The sequence below is a fragment of the Parus major genome, chromosome 17 (genome assembly GCF_001522545.3).
Source record: "Parus major isolate Abel chromosome 17, Parus_major1.1, whole genome shotgun sequence".
Classification (NCBI taxonomy): Eukaryota; Metazoa; Chordata; class Aves; order Passeriformes; family Paridae; genus Parus; species Parus major.
This window is the reverse complement of record NC_031785.1, coordinates 7,826,085-7,848,097: the sequence shown is the minus strand read 5'-3', so window position 1 is coordinate 7,848,097 and position 22,013 is coordinate 7,826,085. Positions and strand designations below refer to the sequence as shown.

Genomic DNA, 22,013 nt, shown 5'->3' with positions numbered 1-22,013 from the left:
TTTTCTCGGGTGGAGATGTGCACAGGCTGCAGGCAGCAGCTGCTCTGTGGATTCTGTGGATGTTCCACCTCATTCAGAGGAATTTCTCTGCAGGATGGTGGTTTGGTTACTCTGCAGTTTCAGTGGGAAAAACTGCCCAGCAAAGCAAGGAGGATCCTTTTGATTTGCGTACCACAAGCCATGTTTTTCAGGTATTGAAAAACAAGAAAGAGGGGTTTAATCTCCATTAATACCCACTGATGTAGGGCTGGTAGTCGGATGGGAACTGAAAGGTTTTGCCAGCTGAGGTGTGACTGCTCCCTGGAGCACAGGACAGCTCCTCCGAACCCCCCTCCACATTCCCCTGGTGCCTCTCTGCAGCCTTCCCCTTTCCTATTAAATTCAGGGCCTCTTCCCAATGTATCATCTCCCTGGATGTATCCAATTAAGGCCTGTTGACAGCCCAGAGCAGACTCACACCCTTAGGATTAGAGGCATCTGTACGTCTTCATATAGGGAAGGACAGCACGAGGGTGTCTGGCTGGCTCAGTGGGAGCACAGTGGGGAAAGCTGAGCAGCCTGGAGAGGGGAAAGGAGGCAGGGAGAGTGAGATTTGCACCCCCAGAGATCCCTGCCTGTGGAAATGCTGTGTGCAGAGCGTTGTGTGTGGTTTGCACAGCGCGTTTACACGGGCCGTAACCCTAAACAGAGCTGAAAAGCACGGCTTTAACTCTGGAAATAAAAGTACTGGAAACCCCTGGTTTTCTGCACATGAGAAAGTTTTGTTCTTTAAACACACAGATGTTTTTAAATGAAAAATCACTCTTTTGACCTTTTCTGAGTGTGATCATGTGGTCGGGGCTGACATTAACCACTGCAGGGCTGTTTGCCTCAGGCACAGGAGAAGCTTAGCGAGGTGTCTACAGGGCACCTGCCTTGGTTCACATCTCTCAAAGCAGCTCCTGTGCCCCCTGAGCACTCAGAGAGGTGCAGGGAGTTGGGGTGAGGATGGACAATATTTAGGGTTTGTTCCTACTGTACTGGAAACAAAAGCAATGGGGTTTTTTTTTCCTGCTTGAGAGCTGAAAATTTTGTGGCTTGATTTTTTTCTTATGTATCTCTCTGTTTATCAGTGCCACTGTCCATGTGCTTCTAAGCATCTCTGTCCACCTCAGCCATTATCCTGATGGAGAACTCAAGTTCTTAAGGGATTTGTTGCTGTTGCTTTTGTGTTTTCTCTACCTAGCTGTGTGTTTTCTTCATCCAAACAAATGTATGGAACCAGCTCTGGGAAGGAAGGAGGGGATGTTACCAAGCAGATTTCACCCCACTTCACCTTACAGGAGCTGCAAAAGTACAATGAATCTAGTTAGCCAGAACCATGAATATAATAAGAAAAATATATTTAAGATCCTCCTAAAGTGTGGCACACATTCTGCCTTTGACTGTTTGATTTTTTGGTGCCAGCTGCCCCCGAATAAAACACTCCAGTCAAAGCAAAAACAAGAAAAAATTCGCTTTTGCTCTGCTCCTCGGTGATGAAAGCTGATGGGATGGGATTGTTTTGCTTTGCTGCAGCACCCCACGGCCAGCCTTGGCCCACAGCTCCACGAAGCTGTGCTGCAGTGGACCTGGTCGGTTCAAGTTAGAGACGGGCAGCTCGGGAACCCGAGCGCTCAGCCAACAATAATGTTCTGGCTCCTGTATTTGTTTAACCTCGCTCTCCAGTGGATGGATATGCAGTCTGCTAAAGCACTTATCAGTCTATAATGCCTTCACACTTCTGTGAGCAGTAATGTGGAAGTTGTAGACAGGAGCTTGTGCTGCAGCTTGAAAATGTCTTTTAGCTTTAATGAGGCTGATACTTGCAGAACTGGAGGCATAAGTTCTGCTTTGGGTGCTGCTGCTTGATCCTGTCTGTCTAGCCCATTGCATGTAGGTGTATTTGTGAATTCGAGCATAATAACAGGATACAATTCAGGCCTGACTCTAGGAATTATTGCTCTAAGGTCCTGGCAGTGCTGGTGTGGAAGACGATGTTGTTTGAGAGCAGATCTTTATGTCCTGCTGCCGAGTTGAAGAAATAGCAGAGGTCTGACAGGAATAAACAGGAACACATGTCAGATTGCTGGATTGCACTTTCATGTGCTGCACAGGAGATTGTGTTGTGTACTCAGAACTATCTCTTGATTCTGCATCTCTTCACTTTGCATCTCTGAATGGCCAAAGATGCAGGGGCAAGTGCAAATTGCACCCAGGAGCTCCAGATGCTGGGGTTTTCTTGTGGGCTGCCATAAAACATGAGTTGATTTTTAAATCCCATCAGTGCAATTATTTCTCCTTTTTTTTCAATCCATTTTTCTGTAGTTTCTGGCCTTGGCTTAACTGACATCCTCAGGGTGATCCTTTGAACCGTGCAAAAATCATCTGGTTAGGGTTTTGTTGGAAAATCAAAACTCCATATTGTTTTTTTTTTTCCTTGAGTCCAGCAAGCATCCTAGATATTTGATTACACCTGGCTGGCTGTCAAAGCCCATGTGAGTTTGGGATAGGGCCAGTCAGAACTGATTTACAGTTTTTTCAGGTATGCCATGTGAAGTTTATGGTTTGATGTGATTTTGATTTGAACTCACTGGTTTTAAATGAAGTTTGCTTTGAATCTGGAGATAACAGAAATTCAAAGGGAAGCTCAAAGAATGCAGGTCTGTACGATTTAAAAATGGAAATATATTGTTCATACCACCTCTTTGGAAGTGAAATAACTGCATTTTTGAGAAAGCTAAAGTTAATAACACACCTTGAATACACATGCAATCTGGGCCATCATCTAATGGAAATCCCTGTAGCTCCTTTTCGCTTGCCTCAAACTAAACCAACTTATATGGCAAAATGAAATAGCCCTTGCATCTCCCACTCATTTCTGAATCACAGCCCTGTGTTACATCCAAAACTCTCAGGAAATTTCCCTTTGGAGATGAATACTATTGTTGTAAAGTAGAGGAATTTATCATCATGTCACATTGCAGGCAAACTATTGGTGCCCTGTCCGTGGTGTTTTCACAGAAAGGTCACTTTCCAATTACTAAAAAATCCAAGCAAATCTTCAGCTGAAAATCGTGGCTCTGTGCTAAGGAAGCTGTAATATCATGCTGATGGAATACTGAGTCTGCAAAGTCCAGACACATCAGCTGCTCCAGGTTCAAAGTGGCCGTGGCTGTGCTGAGACTGGACATAGGGGCTGGCACCGGGGCTTTATTTCATCCTGCAGGAGATGTAAGCTGCTTCCCAATCCCACAGCCAAATCCTGTTCTTCATTACACAGGGAAAATTGACAGATGAGATTTCCTCTGACTTCTGAGCCAACTGAATCTGGGAGTAATATAGCATCAGTGTGTTACCCCAGGAGTTTCATCAGCTTCCAGTTGATAAAGCTTTTCTGTGGATCACCTGCCCACATGCCTTTGTCCTGGAGCAGGACACGCTGCAATTTTTCATCTTTTGCCATCAGACCTTTAGGCACCCCAATGAAAACTGCTAAAAGCAGACTGAGAGCATGAAACAGTAAAGCTGTTATCAGACACAGAGGGCAAGGAGAGTTTGGGGGAGAAGCTGCAGTTGATGAGCTTCAGAGATGAGGGAAAGCTGCTGCTGTGGAAGTAGCAGTAGACTGTAAGGTAAGGGGGCTGTTGAAAGAGAGACAGGTTTCTTCCCTCATTCTATGCTTGGACTCTCTGCTGCTCAATCTCAGATTTGGTTTTAGTTTTTTATTTTATTTTCTGCAACAGAAACCCATTGTTAGTGCACATAAAATTAAAATACGTAGTTTGGGGAAAGTAGTTTTGAATGTTTTCCTTAAGTTTTAGAGGCCAACCTGGAATGACCCAAGACTGACATTCATAGTTGGGCAGGCAGCTCTGGACTCAGATTTCTGATGGGATAAATCCACTGACAAAGACATCTGATCAAGTCACTTGTCCAAAAGCACTTCTTACCAGAATCTAGAAGGAAACCCAGAGCAAAATTCCTTGTGCTGCTGTGTGTACAATTTCCATTTGAGCTCTGTGGGCTCCTGAGGTTTGTAATGGCCAGAGAAATTGGCTGGGGTTTGAGGTGTTTGTTGGAGCCCACATGGTGGCCTTTTTAATGGTTTGGTGCTCACTCATGTGGGCAACTTCATTTTTCCCTAACTCCAACCCAATTCCCAGCCTAAATGAGAAAAGCAGTGCAACAGCTTTGAGAACAGATTGGAGGTCTGTGCTGCAGTCAACAAACTGGGTGGTGTCCATGTGGCAGTCAAGCTGCCTTACAATATTGGGCAATAAACAAGCAGGAACCTTTCTGATATTTAGCAACTGCACCATAGTTTCTCATCCTTGGGTGAGATTAACCTTAGGTCAGCAAGAACAATAACATATTTAAGAATAAAAGGGTTGGGTGACTGCCAGCACCCTGATCTGGCAAGGGAGGGAGAAAGTTTTCAACTGTAAAGGATGTGTTAAAATGCTGCTTATGTCATGGTTGGGATCCTCTGGCATGTGTTGAGTTAAATACAAGTAACATTCTGTAGAGCGAAGAGATAAATATTGTAGATTAATTAGGTTTCAGTATTATGGATGAAATCTGTTCTTTAGCTGGACCTTCAAACAAGAGATGATGTTCTGTTTGTGCCTCCATGGGTTTTGGATCAGTCTGTGGGATTTTCTGTGCACTTCTGCAGCCTCAAGTGAGGATGTTTTGTGCTCAATAAATAGCTGGTACTGTGGGTTTTACCAGGAAATATTGCTCCTGCCTGCTTCATGGTGCAGTTTTGCCAACAGGACAGGGTACAGCCCATTCCAGCCCAGAAACACTCTGCATTGTCTGTCTGTCTGTCTGCAGAAGTGTCAGCAGCACAGTTCCCTGTAGAAAGGAGTGGGGAGAGGAAGCTTTAGGAGCACAATCTCCACTTCCACCCTCCTCTCCTCAAGGAGGATGCTTTCCACTGCCTGACCAAGTGTCCACGATGGCCCTCGCAGGCAGACAGAGCTCGAGGACATGGTCTGGAGGAAGCCCTGCCATGGTTCAGCAGATGGGGTTTTGGGAGCAGACAGATCTGTGCACTGGAGGTTTGCTCTGTTTCCAGCCGCCCCTGGGCATGCAGACAGGCACGTCTGCTCCAACCACGGTGCCAGAGCTGAGTAGGGCAGCATCCGAGCTTAAGTAGCAGCTTTTTCTGTCTGCATTTAGAATTATTTTGATGTTACAATGCTGAGAGCCACCAGTGTGTGCAAAACCGGTGGTGTCTGACTGTGCTTGCTCTGTAGGAAGGTCAGAGTGGAATGGGGTCCGTGTTTATCCCACTCCTGTGTGTGGGGAGCTGTGTCCTCACACGTGTGTGTGCTCTCAGTGACACCTGAGCATCTTTTTGTGGCTCATACCTTTTATCCTCAACACACCTGTGAGGTGTGGGGGAACATCATCCTCATCCTCCAGACAGGGAGCTCAGGCCTGGAGAAGCCAAGTGCTGTCCAGAAGGTTGCACTGGGGCCGTGCACTGCCACAGTTGGGCTGAGATCTAGCCCAGCACCCAGTCCAGGGGATTTGTGATCCTTAACCTGTAATTCAGCTGCAACAGGAACCCATCAACACAGATTCACATTGCCTGCAGTCACGGGATGGCTGGGAATCATTCACAAGGGCGCCTTCCAAAATCTGCTCTTCAGCAAATTTTCCCATATTACTTTGAAGGAAATGGAGTTGATTGCAATAGTAAATGTGTTTTTGATGTGGCAAAAAGCTAAGTGCTCCCAATATATCACTTTTCCCTTTCTGCTGACACATTCCTCGGTCCCCCTGAGTAAGAGAAGGAAAACAGGAGAGGCGGTTTGAAGAACATGTTGTGCCTTTGATTGACAAGAGGTTGTATAAATCAGTCAAAGGGAATCCTCCAGGCATTCCCTCTTGTGGGAAGATCCCACAGTGCTCCCTGGCCTTGATCGTTCTGTCTGCCGATGTTTGTGTACGAAATGTGTGGGTGGGAGACGAGCTGGATTTGAACCTCTGAGAGGAACAGACATCAGCTCTTCTAATTGAAAGCAGCTTCCTCGGGAGGGGGATGACATGGGCTTCCAGTAACTAGACACAAATAGTCACTGCATACTTTGGAGCACATGCTAAGCTCCTGTGGATATCCCATTTGCTGTGTGGGTCTGAGAATCTGGATAAGCCCCAGTGAGTGAAGTTTGGAGCACTGTGTGATGCTGTCATTCTTCAAAGCAAATACTCCAGTGTTTGGTAACACCCTGAAATGAGAAGTCTGTCTCTGCTCTTCCCTCCACAGCTGTCAGGTGCTTTAGCTGCTGGTTTGCATCACTGTACCAAAGGGAGGATGCTAGGGTATAATCTGTGTCTCATACCTGTGATTTCCTGTGAATAGCAATGAGGAGAGATGATGTTCTGTCTTCCACCCATTGGAACTTGTAGTTCTAAAAGTGTTGGTACTGCAGTGATCACAGAATCATTTAGCCTAGAAAAGATCTCTCAGATAATTGGGACCAACCATTAACCTAATTAACTGGGGCCTTCGGGCTGCTGCCACATTCTAGGGATGCCTTAAAAGCAGAAGTGTGAAGGACTCTTCCAGCAGATGATTCTCAGGCTTGGCAGGTGTGATGTGACATTCAGTGCCTGGGCAGAATTGAAACAGGGATGGATTTACCACGTGTGTTGGAGCCTGGTGAGGTGGTGGAGTCTGTAGGAGTCAGGAGCTGTTTATCCCATACAATTATTTTCAGAGAAACTTAAAAAAGAAACTTTTTTTTTGTTTTTTTTTGACATTAGCTAAGTTTCCTGGCCAGCAGCGAGTAGAGAAGAGGTTCTTGCAGCCATTCATCTCTGTTAGACTTTTCCCACACTTCTCAATTAGACTGTTCTAAAAGAACTTTTTACCCCAGGACCACTTTGAAACACTAGTCTGGGTAGCGATGGATCAGTCTCAGCAGGGGGAAGCTTATCTAACCTGCTCAAACCTGCTCTGACAGCCCACGTGGCCTCAACACAAGCTCTTTATGCAATGCTCAGGTTTTTGCTAATATTCTCCAGCAGAAGCAGAAAGTGCTAAGGGTTCACACACGCACACAAATCAAACAAGGCATTTAAAAGTTATCAGAGATTTCCAGCCCACCTCAGCAGGGGTTTATTTTGGGTTAGAATCAAACTTTTGGTGAAGGTCTGGGTGATTTCTTAATACAAGTTTTCACTCATGCACTAAGTGGCACTTCAAAAGCACCAAAAGTCAGTGCTTGCGTTTCCTTCAGCCACCTTTTTGGACCAAGAGAGCAGGAGGAAAAGTAAGAATAAGAACAAAATAATAGAAAAGTAATGAGACCTTTGTTCATGTCAGAGAGCTCTCTGACCATATACATTGCAGATGTGGGTAAGATAAATTCCCTAGCTGGAGAGGTATTAAAATAAAAACCATGGTCCCAACAAGAGCCAGGCTGCCGAAAAGGCAGAAGGGAGAGTTGTGAAATGGTACATGTCGAATTGCTGGCCTTGATTTCAAATGCCAAAGATAGTTTGTGTAAAGCCTTGCTCTGCTGTAAAATGTAACACTATCCACTAGCTAGCCTCAATGAAGCTCAGTCCCAGTTGTTTCAAAAAATAAATAAACTAAAAATCTTCTTCCAGCCCATTAAAACTGATTTATGTTTTGCCTGTAAGATTTCTCTGTGCTGGATCTTGAGGGACTCAGGTTTTAAAGGGGATTACCTCACTTTTAGCCAATCTGGTTTCTCATTCCCAGGCATCCCAGGCTCTCTTTGCAGTGCCCAGACTTGGCCTGTCAAGACCAAGAGGGAATTTACATGCAGAATTATCAAGTGAGCATAGGACTTTGGATGGCTGTTAATTCTCTTGTTTGGCTTCAGGGTTCTCTTTTTGCTTTAAAAATCAAATTGCTGATGGGAACAGCTTTACTGACAGCACATCAGAGGAAGGAATTCCATCCATTCCTATGCTAATGACAATCAGTGAGTTCACCAAGGGGTTGTGATTCCAGCAGGTATCTCTCAGATGCTCCAGGAGCCTCAGCTATAAGTATCCCTCTAATACAGCAGTAATTTTTTCCATGGTGGACATTCCCTTCTTTCTGTTTGCTGTGGAGGTGAAGGCTGTAGTCGTTCATGATTCCTTTTTGAAACAGCTTCACAGAGCAGTGCATTTTCATGGTGAATCTGATCATTTCTTGCAGCTTCATTTTCACAACTGACACACTGATGGCACTGCAAGGCTCTCTGGTACTTCGATTCTGGCAATTTTTTTTAGCTTTTCATCCCTAACAGGTCTTGGGAATCGAGTCCTTTACTGAAAAGAGAAGTTTGCCATCAATCTCACTGCTGCCTGCCATGGAAAGGCTGCAGGTGTAGGGAGAGGGTGATTCCACCTGCAGAACTGGTTGGTGAAGGAAGGAACCAGCTTGCTTAAACTGTGTTCTAGAGGCAGGACTTTCCTGGTTCCAAGTTTACAGGGCCATGTGTGGCTCCTCTGGGATTACAGTAATATCAGGTTTAATTAGGGCAGTGCTGGAGCACTGTGGAGGCACCTCTACACTGTCAGTGCTGGGAGCCACAGTGTTCAGAAATGATCCTCACTTGGACTCCAGTGGGAAGAGTCATTGTCCATTTGGGTACCAAACCTGGTACCAAATTCAGAGGAGATTGCTGGCTGCCATCCAGCTTCTGTGAGTCTTTAGCTCCTTTAATGTTTCAGTTTTTCTTACTGGGGTGGAAGACCTGGAAATTTAATTTTGAATACTCTCATGGTATTGAGAAGCACAGTTATGGTGCATTACTTCATCCTAGGATTGCACCCAGGCTTTGTTTCCCTACTTTGAGCAGTCAGGATCCTTCCTCTCTGTCCTCTACATCAGTTTTGGTGTTTCTTTTTTTTCCTGCTGCAGATGTGTCGAACCAAGGTGATCGACTTGAATGATGGTGTCTCCCAGTACGCCTGGTATCCCTGCACAGCCAACTTCCAGTACTCCCACATGACACAGACCACTTTCTGGCTGAAGGTAGGAAGTGCACACATCATTCAGAAGTTTCCTCTTTGCCTGCCTCTGCAGAGATTCTCCAGCAGTGAAAATATTGTGGGCCAGCCTTCCCAGGGCCAAGCTGCTCCTTTCTGAAGTATGTTTAGAGCAAAAGAGCAAAACAATGTCTTTGAGCACTGTCTAGAGTCAGTAGTGAAGTCCCCTCCTGTGTGATAAGGCTATTGAATTTCTGAGAGGGTTCAGCTTCAGGGCTGTTTGACTTGAGTTTATCTGGTTTGTGTAAGAGAGATTGGAAGAGAAGATTTCTGTGTGACCTGCCATGGGAATTCCTCTTTGGAAAGTTCTGGACTGACTCCTGGGGATTTTTAAAGCCCACCACAGCTCTCCACCTCAGGCTTTGTGTGGTTTGTGTTTTCCCAGGCTTATTTTTCCCAGCCTATGGTGGCTGCAGCAGTCCTTGTTCACTTGGTCACTGATGGGACCTACTACCTGGACCAGAAGCAGGAGACCATCGGTGTGCAGCTGTTTGACACCAAAGAGCAAAGCCACGATCTTGGTAAGACTGTGTTGTGTTAAACTCCATCTTTACTGCTTGCTTAATCTGGTGTTGCTCCCATTCACCAGTACTCCTGCTCAGTTTTTTCAGAATTAGACAAAAAAGGTGCTTGCTCAATGCTCCAAGCCCTGAGTCTCACTGGAGTTTGTTGAAAGTGACGTGTTATTTTATACAGACAGTTCTCCTTATCTGTTCACTATCAGTTCAGAGGTGATTAGCTCCTCTCCAGTCACTAAAATCAGCAGTATCTCAGTGCTTCACACCCAGCACTGCCCTGGAGAGACACTGGTGGTGCTACAGATGAGCTCCTCGGAGCAGGGAGTGAGGGACCTGCACCAGCTGCTGCAGCAAAGGCTTCTGTTTCACAGGGAGTGCTGGGTGATCTCCAATCCTGCTTGCAGGGAGGTCACCAGAGACGTTTAATGGCCAACATTTCAGGTGGTGAAGGCCCAACCCCAGGGCCCTGCCAGGCTGAAGTGCCAGGATAGACAGGTTTTGTCTCTACCCTTGGCACAGGGCCCTAAACTGGGGAAGTTTTGTCTGGTGAATTGACCCAGGCTGCATTTAAGCTCCAGAACCCAGGAGCTCTCCCTAGATCCCAACTCTGTGTCAGGGTAGGACTTGCATAATCCCTTTCCAGATGTTCTCTGCCTTTTTCCACTGAGGAGAAAGCTGGCCAGTTCACCTTGAGAGCAGTTTTTAAGGAAACATAACTCCCATCCTCCCAGCTTTCTGTTTTACCACAGCATTTTGATTTTAACATGCTGAAACTCAAATGAGAGTCCCACTAGTGATGAGAAGGGACACAGGGTGACAGGTGTTGGATGAGCATCCAGGATAATGCAAAATTTGGTAGGGTGTGGAGGAAAACAAAGGAAATATGTGTGGTGTCTGTTGTCCAAGAACAAACTGAAATTTGTAGCAAGTTGTGCAGGTTGAGTCAGGGTGGCTCCCAGTTTGCCAGAGCCCTTGGATTAATCTTACCCTCCTTTTGCAAAACAGTGGCACATAGCTCTATCCCTCTGAGAAATAAATGATGGAGACACGAGCATGCCAGCAGTACTTAATGTGACATTTTATAGGGACAGACAGGCAGACTGGGAGAGGAAGAGAAAGAGGAGCAAAGAGGAAACTGAGGGTTAGGTTTTGAAATCTTCAATGAAGTTGCAACATGAGTTTGGCATGGCTCAGCCTGATGTCTGGATGTCCTCCCAGCTGAAATGCTGCTTTCATCATGGAAAAGCCCCTTTGACCTTTCAGAAGAGGCTGTCTGTAGCAGAGGAGAGGTGTAGGTGGGCTGCCCAGCAGTTGTCACTCAGAGCTGTTCTGTGTTCTGACAGTGACATGAAGTCCTTTTCCTGGATATTGTATTTCATGTGTTTGAATTATCACCATGGCAAGCTGGAAACTGCAGCTGGGATGCAAATGCTGGCAATGCACTGGGGGCAGGACTGACTGAGACACTCAAGGAGCCTTAAGCAGAAGTTCGTGGCAAGCTAAAAGTACATCCAAAAGGAAGTAGCAATAATTTAAATCTCGATCAGTCCTCAGTGTGCTAAAGACACTGCCATGAACAAAGCACAGCCTATCCAGACATGCAGCTTCCTGCCTGGATCAGAGCAACTGGACTCCCAGAAAATAATGTGAAGCTTCTAAGTGCTGGTAGGAGATGGAGAGGTTGGGATGCCAAACACCTCAGCGCTGTTGGTTCAGAGCCATCGTAGACACCAGGGCTCAGCTGCTGAGCTGAATGGATGGGTGCAGAGCCACAGAAACAGGGGTGATCCTGAGACAGCTCTGACTGCCCCCATGGGCACCTGCACCATCCTCATGGGTTATGGCAGGGGAATTAAAAATCCCTGACCGGTCCAGCCACCGTTTTCCTGGTCAGGGTCAGAAATAACCAGCAGTGCAGCACAGCTCTGAGGGTCTGTTCTGTTTGGACACCACCTGAGTGCAAGGAATGAAACAGAAGTGAATAAACAGCCTCATACCATAAGGTCTTTCTTGGCTTTCCATCAGAGAAGGCAGAAACTTCCAAGGAATTTGGGAACCCGGGATTTTGAGTATTAACTGCACCTGTTTGTAAGTGAGAAACGTGCACTGTTCCACAAGGAGCTGATATCAAAAGACCTGTGGGAGGCAAGTAGACAGGGAGGTTATTTCAGGGTCAGGTGAAGACCAAAACAAAAAGAGGCTTGCTTTTTTATTTTATTTTTTTTTATTACAGGAAGATTTTTTTAAGTAGAGGGTGGGAGATGGATGTTTAAAGAGCGTGTCTTAATTCACAGGAAATCACTTTCTAAGGAGAAAAATGAAAGCCTTTTTATTCCTTCCCTTTTGAGTCAAGAAATCTGAACTGAAGGGAAAAAAAAATAATAACAGAAATCCCTGAGCCAGTTAAACATGCAAATAGAATTTATTTTATTTTCAAATTTGTAAGTGTATCAGGGTAGCCAAGGGGCCTGGGCCAAAGCCATTGCTGGGGGAGCTCCAGTGAAGCAAATGGATCTGGAGCCAAGCTGATCCTCGGAGTGATGCCATGGAGCTGTGGAGGCAGAGCCTTGCAGGCAGCCAGCAGGCCATGAATCTCAATTAATGAATTTTGAGGGCAGCCGACAGCTGTCTGTCCTCTGCCTTCCCCCTGAGATGGGTTTGGCCCATTTGAATTCAGGTTGCTTCTACCTGAAGGTGGGAATTTCTTCCCAGCTGTCACTGAATGCCTTCTCCACTGGAGAAAAGGGATTCAGAAGTCTCCTTGCCACCTCTCTGGTGTTTCTGTGCACCACAATCTTGAGATGCTTTTATTTCCCCAAGACACAAATCATTTCCTCTTGATTGAGTTCACCTGTAAAATCCTCAGTGTCTCCATCACCCTCATTTCTATCTCCAGGACCAAATCTGCCTTTTCTTGCAAAGAGCAAGATACCCTAAGGCACAAAACCATTAAAGAAAAAAAAATCAAATCTGGGAAAATTTAGTGGAAAACTCATGCAAAAGAAGTTTTACCCTGAGAGCTAATGACATGCACAGCCCCAGCCCTGGTGCACAAAGCCCCCCAGCCTGCCGGCACTGTTTGATCCCACATATAAAGGCTCCAAGTGTCCTCCAGGACCCGTTTTACAATAGTGTGACTCTGCTTCCCCCGTGCTGGTTGCTCCTGATTTACCAGAGCACAATAGAAACGTAGCTGTGGTCTAAAGGAGCGGCTCCGAGGGCCTGCCGCGCTCGCGGGGAGAATGGCAGCCTTTCTTCAGCTGTCTGGAGGGATCTGCTTCTCTGCTAAGCTCTCTGCAGCCATTTGGGAAGCCCCTCCAGGCAGCTTACCATAACTTTTCAGCTCTATAGGGCCATTCCTCTGGGTGAAATGCCTCTGAAGTGCCCACGGCTTCGGGAAGCAATTGTGTTAAGCCTGACCCTTCCTCTGATCTTGTCTCTCCTCTGGCAGGTGTCCACGTCCTGAGCTGCAGGAACAATCCCCTGATTATCCCCGTCATCCATGACCTCAGTCACCCTTTTTATCACACCCAGGCTGTCCTCATTAGCTTCAGCTCCCAGTTTGTGGCCATCTCCGGGGTGGCCCTGCGTTCCTTCCACAACTTCGACCCCATCACCATCAGCAGCTGCCAGCAAGGACAGACCTACAGCCCTGCGGAGCAGAGGTGAGCGTGTCAGCCCCGCTTCCCTCTGCCTCACACCCACCACCCCCAGCGCCAGCCAGGGCTGGGGAGGAGGCAGGAGGGCCACAGCAGCTGAACCCTGCTGACCCCTTTGTGTCACGGGTAAAAAACCAGCAGTGTTCTCATTGATCAGGATGGATGGGACATTTAACCCGCACGGGATGCTGTTAGTGAATTATTTCCTCTTCCTTTCTCCTCCCTCCTTTATGCCAAGCCTGGAATTGGGGCCAGTTCTCTCCTCACACATTCCCCAGCCCGGTGTGGTGCTGGCCACTCTCACAGCAGCTCAGTCTGAAGAGTTTTGTGGTGCCAGAGTGCCACGGGGAGCTCCCACAGGAGGGACAGCGTGGGCACAGAGTGATGCCTGTGCCCCGGAGTGGCCGGATCCTGCCAGGCGCTCAGCCCTGGGCTGCAGGGCCATGGCCAGCAGCATCTGCCGTGCTTTTACTGCAGGTCAGGCCCTCAGCACCTCTCTGGATCTGGCCCCCATTCTGAAAAGCTCTGTGGGACCCCCCAGGATGAAAGGTTTATGGCTACCGTTTTATTCTTGTTGTTATTACAGACACATCAATAGATCACCACCAACCCCTCTCAGTCTCTGCTTTACAGCATCCCACAGAGATTGTGACCTTTCGTGGCCTCTGGTGCAGCAGCTTCATGGATCCTTTCAGCGAGGCAGTGAAAAGAAGAGGAGAGAATTTAGCAAAACCCCTGAAAGAATATTTTTTTTCCCTTCCTTTGTGAATTCAAAGTTGTGAGCAGTTGTCATACCATAGCGGCAGCAATAGTAAAACAAGTTGCATATCCCAGCAAACCTCTGCTCAGCCTCCTAAGCAAGCTGTCAGGTTTTTTGATAATGTTCTGGCTTGTTTTTAGGACCTGCTTTTATTCCAGGAAAGGCAGGAGGGTGAGAAGGGGGAGAGGGAAGGGAAAATAAAATAAAAAAAAAGGAGTATATCTATAGCTAAATCAATCCAGTCAGTGTGTTCTGACCTAGATTCAAAGCGTCTGATCATTCTGTGCAATAGGTTGTATAAATTCAGAGGCCCAAAGACAGCAGGATCAAGTTTCAGATGAGAAGTCTGGTGGTGGAAGTGTGGCCAAATCCCAGCCCTGAAGCAGGACAAAAAAAGGGCAAGAAAGCCCCACTGGAAGGAGATGGTGAGAAGCAACAGGGAGCTCAGGAGGACTGAGACACAGGGCCACATTCCACTGCCCTCTCAAGTTTTCAGTAGGAACTGAATAATTTATTCACTTATGGAACTAGAAGTGCTCTGTGTTTAGAAAGTTATTTCTGTAATAAAAAAATGCATCCCCCTTAGACAAAGCTTGGGTGAGACTCTGCAGCCCAGCAGCCCAACCTTCAGAAATCCCTCGAGGAGGAATCACCCACCTTTTGCCTCTTGCTTTTCTTCTTGATTTTTTGGCATAGTTTTGTTTTAAGGGTTCACTGAACCCTCTCAGCCCCTGCTCTCACAAACTCCCATCCGAGCCTCACTCACTCAAAACAACGTTTTAGGTCTTGCAGGTTCCAGCACTGGACTGATTGTAAAGTTTCCCACACGTGTCAGGGAACTAGAAACTCTCAGAAGTAAAGCCTAAAAGTAAAGAAATTTGAATCAGTGGAATCATCCCCAGTCTGCCTTGTGGTGGGATCATTTCGGGAGACCAGATCTGTTTTCTTCTGCACAAAAAACTCAAAGCAGTTCAGGTACCTGAGATGTAGAGAAAGCTGTGCATTAAGCTGTGCAGACAGGAAAGAGGGGACACCTTTGCTGTCACCTGCTGTCTTTTTCCTTGGTTATTTTATCCAATCCAGGAAGAACAGAGAAAGATAGATTTTAAAAATTACTTCTTAACCAGCTCAGAGGCTGGACGTGGGTTTTCTGCCTCCCCTGCTCACAGTCTGCCCATCAGATTCCCTTGATGTGCCTGTTCCATACTTTCCCTTCTCCCCTTTCCCCACTGGTTACATTTGCCTAATGTGATTTTTTAACAATTTATTGAATTTTTAAAGGAACTTCCCTTCCTATGTGTGATCATCAATTTTACCACTTTCATGTTCCTTAGGTCAACATGGATATTTTTGCCTGCTTTTTGGCTTCTCTCTACAAGAGGTATTGTTTCTCTCATTCAAGGAGAATTATTTTGTTTGGAGAGGATTTATAGCCAGATACAGATATTTCTAGGCAAGGGTGCAGATTTTAAAATTGTGAAGGAAAAGAAATATATTGTCCCTTAAAACTTAACACGGTTTTTATTTTGAGGGTGAATGGATCCCTCCCATGGGTTAGTGACAACTTAATAACTGAAAATAAAGCATGCTTACTCTTCTTTCTTAAAATATGTATTATAGTTAATATTTTAGAGAAAAATGGGACTTAATCTAAAAGTCAAATTGAACTTTATAGGTAGTTGTCCTCAGTCATCGTTAGTTGTTTTGAAAAATCCATTCCATCCTCCTGAAGACATTTATAGTTTGAATATTCCTACCCTCTCCTTTCCAGGTTTATTCTTCCAGTTGTTGTTTTTTTTTCTGCTGACAGTGACTACAAGCTCTTTTTTTTGTTTTCAGCAGAAGTTTACCTCACTGTTGGAGATGTGCTGTAAAAATGACACTCTTTATTTTCACATTGCACCCTTAGACCAGGTGTAATGGCCTGGTTAGTTCTTCTCTTGTGCTTTATAGCTTGAATTATTATACTTTTACTATTTCCAGTGTAGCCTCATGCAGTGGACGGTGAAATTGGGTGTGCAGAAGCAGAGGTGTAATTTCCCACCCAGCAAGAAGGCCTGGTGTGCTGTGGCTGCCTTTGATGGTAGCTCCTCAAAAATCAGGATTTTGTCTTTCTCACTGGGTAGGAAACGTCAGCTGTGGGTCACGATCCTGGCACAGCAGTTTGTGCTGCTTTTCCTTGATGGCACTTCCCTGCCATGGTCACCAGACCTGTTGTCACCACCCTCCTGGTGCCACTGTTCCTCTCCTGCAAACTGCAGGCAGGAAATCCCAATTCACCCAATTCAGCCTTCAGAACTGTGAATTTCAGGAGTGTCCATCTTTCTAATCCACCATTAACTCTGTGTTTGTAGACAAGTCCCCCCGGCTGCCCACAGCTCTCCAGTCTTCTTCTCACACTTCTTCTCCTCACACTGTCACCACCTCGTGCTTTCTAGTGACAGGAGCAAAAAGATTTTCCATTGCTTTCTTTGGTTAAACCTCACTGCTACGGCTTCAAAATTGCTTCTGCAGGGGAGATTTTGGGTTTTCCTCCCTCTGGAAGTGTGCATATGACACTGTAGACCGAGACCCACCCCTGGCCACCACACCATCACCTGCTCCAGCCTCTGTGGAGAGGTTCCCTCTCAGCTGCACCCTTTGCTGCCCCAAACAAGCTCCAGGGATTCGTAGCCCACTCCAGCTCTTCTCTTTGTCTTGCTCTTGCCTGCTGTCAGCTTCCCCAACAAGAAATGATGAAGATAAATCTTCAGCAGCAGAACAAATGCAACCGCTCTTTACAACTCTGGTTATTATTTTTATTTTTTTTTTCCCTTTCATAAAGGGGGAAAAATGGGTTTCCTCGTCTCTTTTTGTTGTGAATTAATGCAGCTTTCTCTTTCCCGGTTCGGCTGCCTTTCCCCTGCCCTGCATTCTGTCATTAAGCACAATCTCTGTCAGCTTGCTTCGGGTGAAATTAATGAATTTCTCACAGAACTGTTAATCATAGAAGCTTTGGTCCGTGACATGTGTTATAATTCAATGGGTTTTTAACCTTCGCCCCGTTTTGGTAATTGGCAAACGGCATCATTTGGCTTTTATTAAAGTGGAAGGCAATGCATTTTCTTTGTTTGCCTGGACAGACTCTGGCAGGGAGACCTGTGGGGCGGCTGACGCCCAGGGACACGGTCCCAATTCCAAGCTGGCAAGGTGACGAGGCTTTGAGAGCTTTATCAGTTCAATATGGACCCCCCTGGCAGGAACAGCTCACACCACGGGGCACAGAGCCTGTCCCCAAGGAGAATTTACCCTGCCACTGATGGGGACAGATGCACTGGCTCCTGCTTCTCCTTTCCCTGGGGCTTACCTTGGGTTGGAGCAAGGGTTTTCTGTAAATCTCTGGATTTAGCTTCATTTTGACCCTTTCAGTTTGGAACAGGGGTTTGCTGTCAAACCCAGCAGTACTGAGGTGACACTGCTGAAGGGATGCCACTCGTGTTGTCACTCCCATGGATCAGATTTGAAAGCAAACACCTTTTTAAGAAAGAGCTTGATCCTCCCAGTCAGCACAGGTGCCCATCCAGCCCCATAGATTTGGGTAGATAATCAAGATTTTGTGTTAATACAAGGAGGCAGTGTGCTTTAGCTGAAGACTGGAGCTAGAGGAAAAGTCATTGCCACCTTTTAAAGGATTTTTTTTATTTTTTTTTTAAATTTCTATGAAAAGAAATATGACTAGCAACCTCTGCATATATGTTTGGATTAGAGAGAGAGAGAGAGAACCTGCTCTTGCCTTTAGAGTAACCTCTAGAGAGGAGAACACAAACCCATTGCAAGGATAAATATGTTAGAAAACCCTGAGAAGGCTCAAGGTGTGTGAGTTGTGTGGATGGTGCCATAGGACAAAACCAGATCTGCAGCCCAAGCTGGCCCAGACTGTGGAAAAGGGAGATTTTTGCTGTGTCTGAGAGATAATTTTGTGTCCCTTCTCCTAAAGAGTGCCCACCATGAGCTTTTAGGCTCACCTGAACTTAGATACATGTCAGAACCATCACAAAGGAAACAAATAATTAAGGCACCATGTTAAGATGAGTTCTTGGAAAAGCGCTTGACCTTGGGGTTAGGAAAAGAAAGTTTGGCTGCTGTAAGCTTTTTGAAAGAGGAAGTCCTGGATTGTTTTTATGTGAGGAAGGAAGAGCTCTACTTAATTGTTATAATTTTCTATAAACATGTTAAAATACAAATGTTTCTAGGATTGTGTCACCAGGGCCCCAATTTAGCAAAGCCCTGAGCTATTTGCTTACATCCCCCTGTAGTCAAATCTATCAGTGGGACTTAACTGTGCTTTTGAAGTTAAGCACATATTTAAGTGCCTTGCTGAACTGGGGCCAATATTGGCACAGAGAATTACAGATTTAGAGCCTAATGACTGAGCTCATTTGGATTTGGGATGGGCAGAATGGATTTGAATAAAGGAAGAACTGGCTCAGAACTTCAGCCTACATGTGAAGCTAACTCGGTCCAGGGCTTTTTACATCATTGGAACAGTCTGCCTTGATCTGTTTTGAACATGCAATGGAATGTGTGCCAGAAATGCACTGCTCCTTGCACTCACCTCAGTGTGAAGATGTTTTAGGAAATTTACACTGCCTGGGCAAGAAGAGGAACAAGTGAATCCTGAGGTGGACCTAGTAAAATAAACCCTTGTCAGGGAATGTCCCAGGCACTGACACTTGTTCAAGCAAATCATTACAATTGTCCTTAGGTCCTCTGTGCAGCTTTGCTCCAGACTACTTCGTACCTTGGTAAGGATTTTTGGGAGCTGGGATAGACCAGGGATGGTTTGAAACAGGCAGTTTTGATGAAGTCACACGATTTTGAAGTTTATCCTGCAAGAAAACAGGATAAACTGTCCTGTGCTAGGAGTCAACATGAGTTAAAGCCGAAGTGATTTCATTCTCAGATGCTCTTACATTGTTTCTTTCCTGAGGAATGCACATTTTCTGGAACATGTGATGATTGACCACTGCTAAATGGCAGTACCCATGCAAGAGCTTCTGTAATCCACAAATGGATGTGATGGGTTCTTTGTCTAAACTTCCTACTTGGAAATATTAATTTCTCCTTCCTAATTCTGCTTTTGCAGAGCTCAATTCAGGATCGTGACTTCAAAATTCATTGGGATTTATGGCTGACAGTAGCTGATACCAAATTGGAACCAGTAGCTAGAGAACCAGAAATATTTAAATTAGAAACATTTGGTGGCAGTGGTTGTTTTTTTACAAAAAGTGAATGGTTGTATTGTTTGTCACTGAAGTCATTCATATAGAGTTACAGACAGAGAGAGCTGCCCAGATGATCTGCTAACCAAGGCATAATCTGGAGCCTGGAGGGGATGGCTAAAAATGTTCCCTGGCCATTTCAGAAGACCACAAGGGGACTTGTAAACAGAAAGAAGAACATCACAATAAGTGTTTCTTAATGCCTTTGTCTGTGGCATTTCAGTTCTGTAGGACTTCTAAGCCCAGGCTTGCTCATCTGGTGTCCTGATATGAACTCCAGAAACCAGATTCTTTTTCTCCTTTACATTGATGGAAATGAAAAGCGATGCCACTGGCTGCGGTGACGTTGCTTCAGATTTCCCTCTGTGCAAATTACAAGGGTTTTCTTGGGCTCATCCTTCCCTCTGAAGCCATTCAAGGCCGAATTCAGTGCAACACTAATTCACATAACTATTAGATTAAATAAGTCTGCTATTATTTTATTTTTCCAACTTTGATGGAGGGAGGTTTTCAGATTCTGAGGCAGTTTTGCAATGGGCAGTTGAGGTTTGCAGTGTGTGTTTCTGAGAGTGACTTAGCAATAGTGCTCTTATTTTTTTTCCCAGTGAGTCAACTTCCTCAGCACTGCAGCCCTGACACAGGGGACACTCGTGCTGCAGCCCCCCCATCTGAGAAATGAAGGGGAGCAAAGTGAGAGCTGGCCCTCGTGGGCCAGTGTAACTGGGACAAGTAATGGGAGGGTTCCACAAAGCATCATTCACCATTTACACTCTCACTCAACATCCAGCTTCAGCTATTCCTGCTGATGGCAGCTGAGGATTTACCAAACAGCAGTACCATGAGGTTGGTAGGGTTAGGAGGAGGTTGGTAAGGTTTGCTCTGCTCAGGACCCTGCAGGGTGTGAGGCTCCTGGTGTGTAAAGGTGTGTGTAAAGCCTGTGGTTCACACCCCTGGGTGATCTGTGTTGGGTATTTGCAAGGCAATAGCACCTGGCTGTTCTCCTCAGCGCCTTTCTCCTCAGTGATGGCCACCTGGGCACAAGGATGTGCTGCTCACTTGTTCTGCTGCTGCTCCATCCACAGCCTTATCGACCCCTATGGAGTGAAACCCATGGCAGTTTAGATCTGTACCCCAGGCTGCGAGATGCAGTGACTGGAAAACCTGTGAAATCCTTGCCTAGTGGCTGGGGATCCTCCCAAAAGCAGGATCACCCTGGACAGGCCAGCTCTGGCAGAGGATCATCCATTCTGCAGAAGTGATGAGCATCACAGCTGTGCTGATAGCCAGGGGTTTGTCACATACAAGGGTATGGAGTTAGCCAACACAGAGGTGGAATTCTTCCTCAGCTGTCAGCAGCTTTGTGCACCATGAGGAAATAAAATATTTCTGAATGTAGAAATTGTTTATGGCTCATCACACTCCAGGGAAGGGCCAACACTGAACAAGCAACCTTAAATTACAAGCAGTGGGCACTTCCCATATAGCACTAGTCTGGGACAGAGAAATGAGTTGTGCAGGTACATAAATACTGTCATTTAATCTGATCTAGAGCTCAGTAGAGACATGTGCAGATGTGCTTCTCTATCAGTAACATGGGGATAACAATACCAGCCCAGGTGTCTCGCAGGGGTGTCACGAAAATTAATTAGATAATGTCTGCAGGGTGCTTTGAACACAGCAAAACACCACGTACGTGCTAAGTCAGGGCTTACTAAGCTGAACACGGCTTTGGTGGCTGTTAACTCTTTTTTCTAGGAGACAGGAATAACTGCTTGTAATCTATTTCAAAATATACATTGCTTTCCTTTCTTTCTATAATTTTCTTTTTCAGGTTCTTCCCTACCCAAGCAGATGGTGAAATAAGTCAGCATTTTCCCTCTTCAGAACTAATTTAACTGTATTGAAATTAAATTAATTTTCAGTTTCAGCAGATATATGTCACCTTGTAGGGATCCTTATCCCAGAAATTTCATCTGTAATCCAGAAACTCTTTGCACATAGAATCATGGAATGGCTTGTGTTTAAGGGACCTTTAAAGGTCATGTGCAGTAAACAAGGACATTTTTAACTAGAACTGGTTGCTCAGAGCCGTGTCCAACCTGGCCATGAATTTTCCCAGAGATGGAGCATCCACAGCTTCTCTGGGCAGCCTGTGTCAATGTTTTACCAGCCTCATTGCAATAATATTCCCTCTCACTAGTCTAAAACTCTCCTCTTGCTTTAAGGCCCTCAACATTTTCATTGCTGTTTTGTTGAGGGATTACCCCATACTCACATTTGAACATGTGCTGTAATGTTTGTCATCAGAGATGGTGAAAGATTTTGTGTTAATCAGACATGTCTGTGCATATAAAAATTTAACAAAAATCTCTTTTTGCAAGTTGTGCTAAATGTTACAATAATTTTCCAGAGGGAGAACAGACAGTTTCCATGAGAGAAAGATTTTATGGATGGCAGGACAGCAACTGGAGAGATCTGAAACGACAGCATGCTGCTGAGCTTGATAAGAGCTTATCAACACAGCTACACAGCTGATGTTTGGTGTTCCTTGTGAAGTGGAATAAAATGAATGTGATGATTTCAGCTGAGCTTCTCAAAGATAACAGTGTCTATCACAGGAACCCCGCCTCACATTTGCATACTTATCACTGCCAATATCAGCACTCCTGAATTCAGCAGATTGAAATTTGGATGGGGCACGGGGACTGCTCTTGGAGGGAGAGTGATTTTACAGGAGGGATGGATGGATGGATGGATGGATGGATGGATG

The 22,013-nt window shown here is 45.6% G+C and overlaps 1 protein-coding gene across 1 annotated transcript in view; it reads left to right on the top strand.

The window, feature by feature from the left end:
* Nucleotides 1-22,013, top strand: part of PAPPA (pappalysin 1) — a 176,950-nt gene that overhangs the window by 110,309 nt on the left and 44,628 nt on the right. The window contains exons 11-13 of the mRNA XM_015645237.2: nt 8,918-9,031; nt 9,431-9,566; nt 13,015-13,228. Coding sequence (XP_015500723.1) covers nt 8,918-9,031; nt 9,431-9,566; nt 13,015-13,228 — 464 coding nt within the window. The remainder of the gene's footprint in view (nt 1-8,917; nt 9,032-9,430; nt 9,567-13,014; nt 13,229-22,013) is intronic.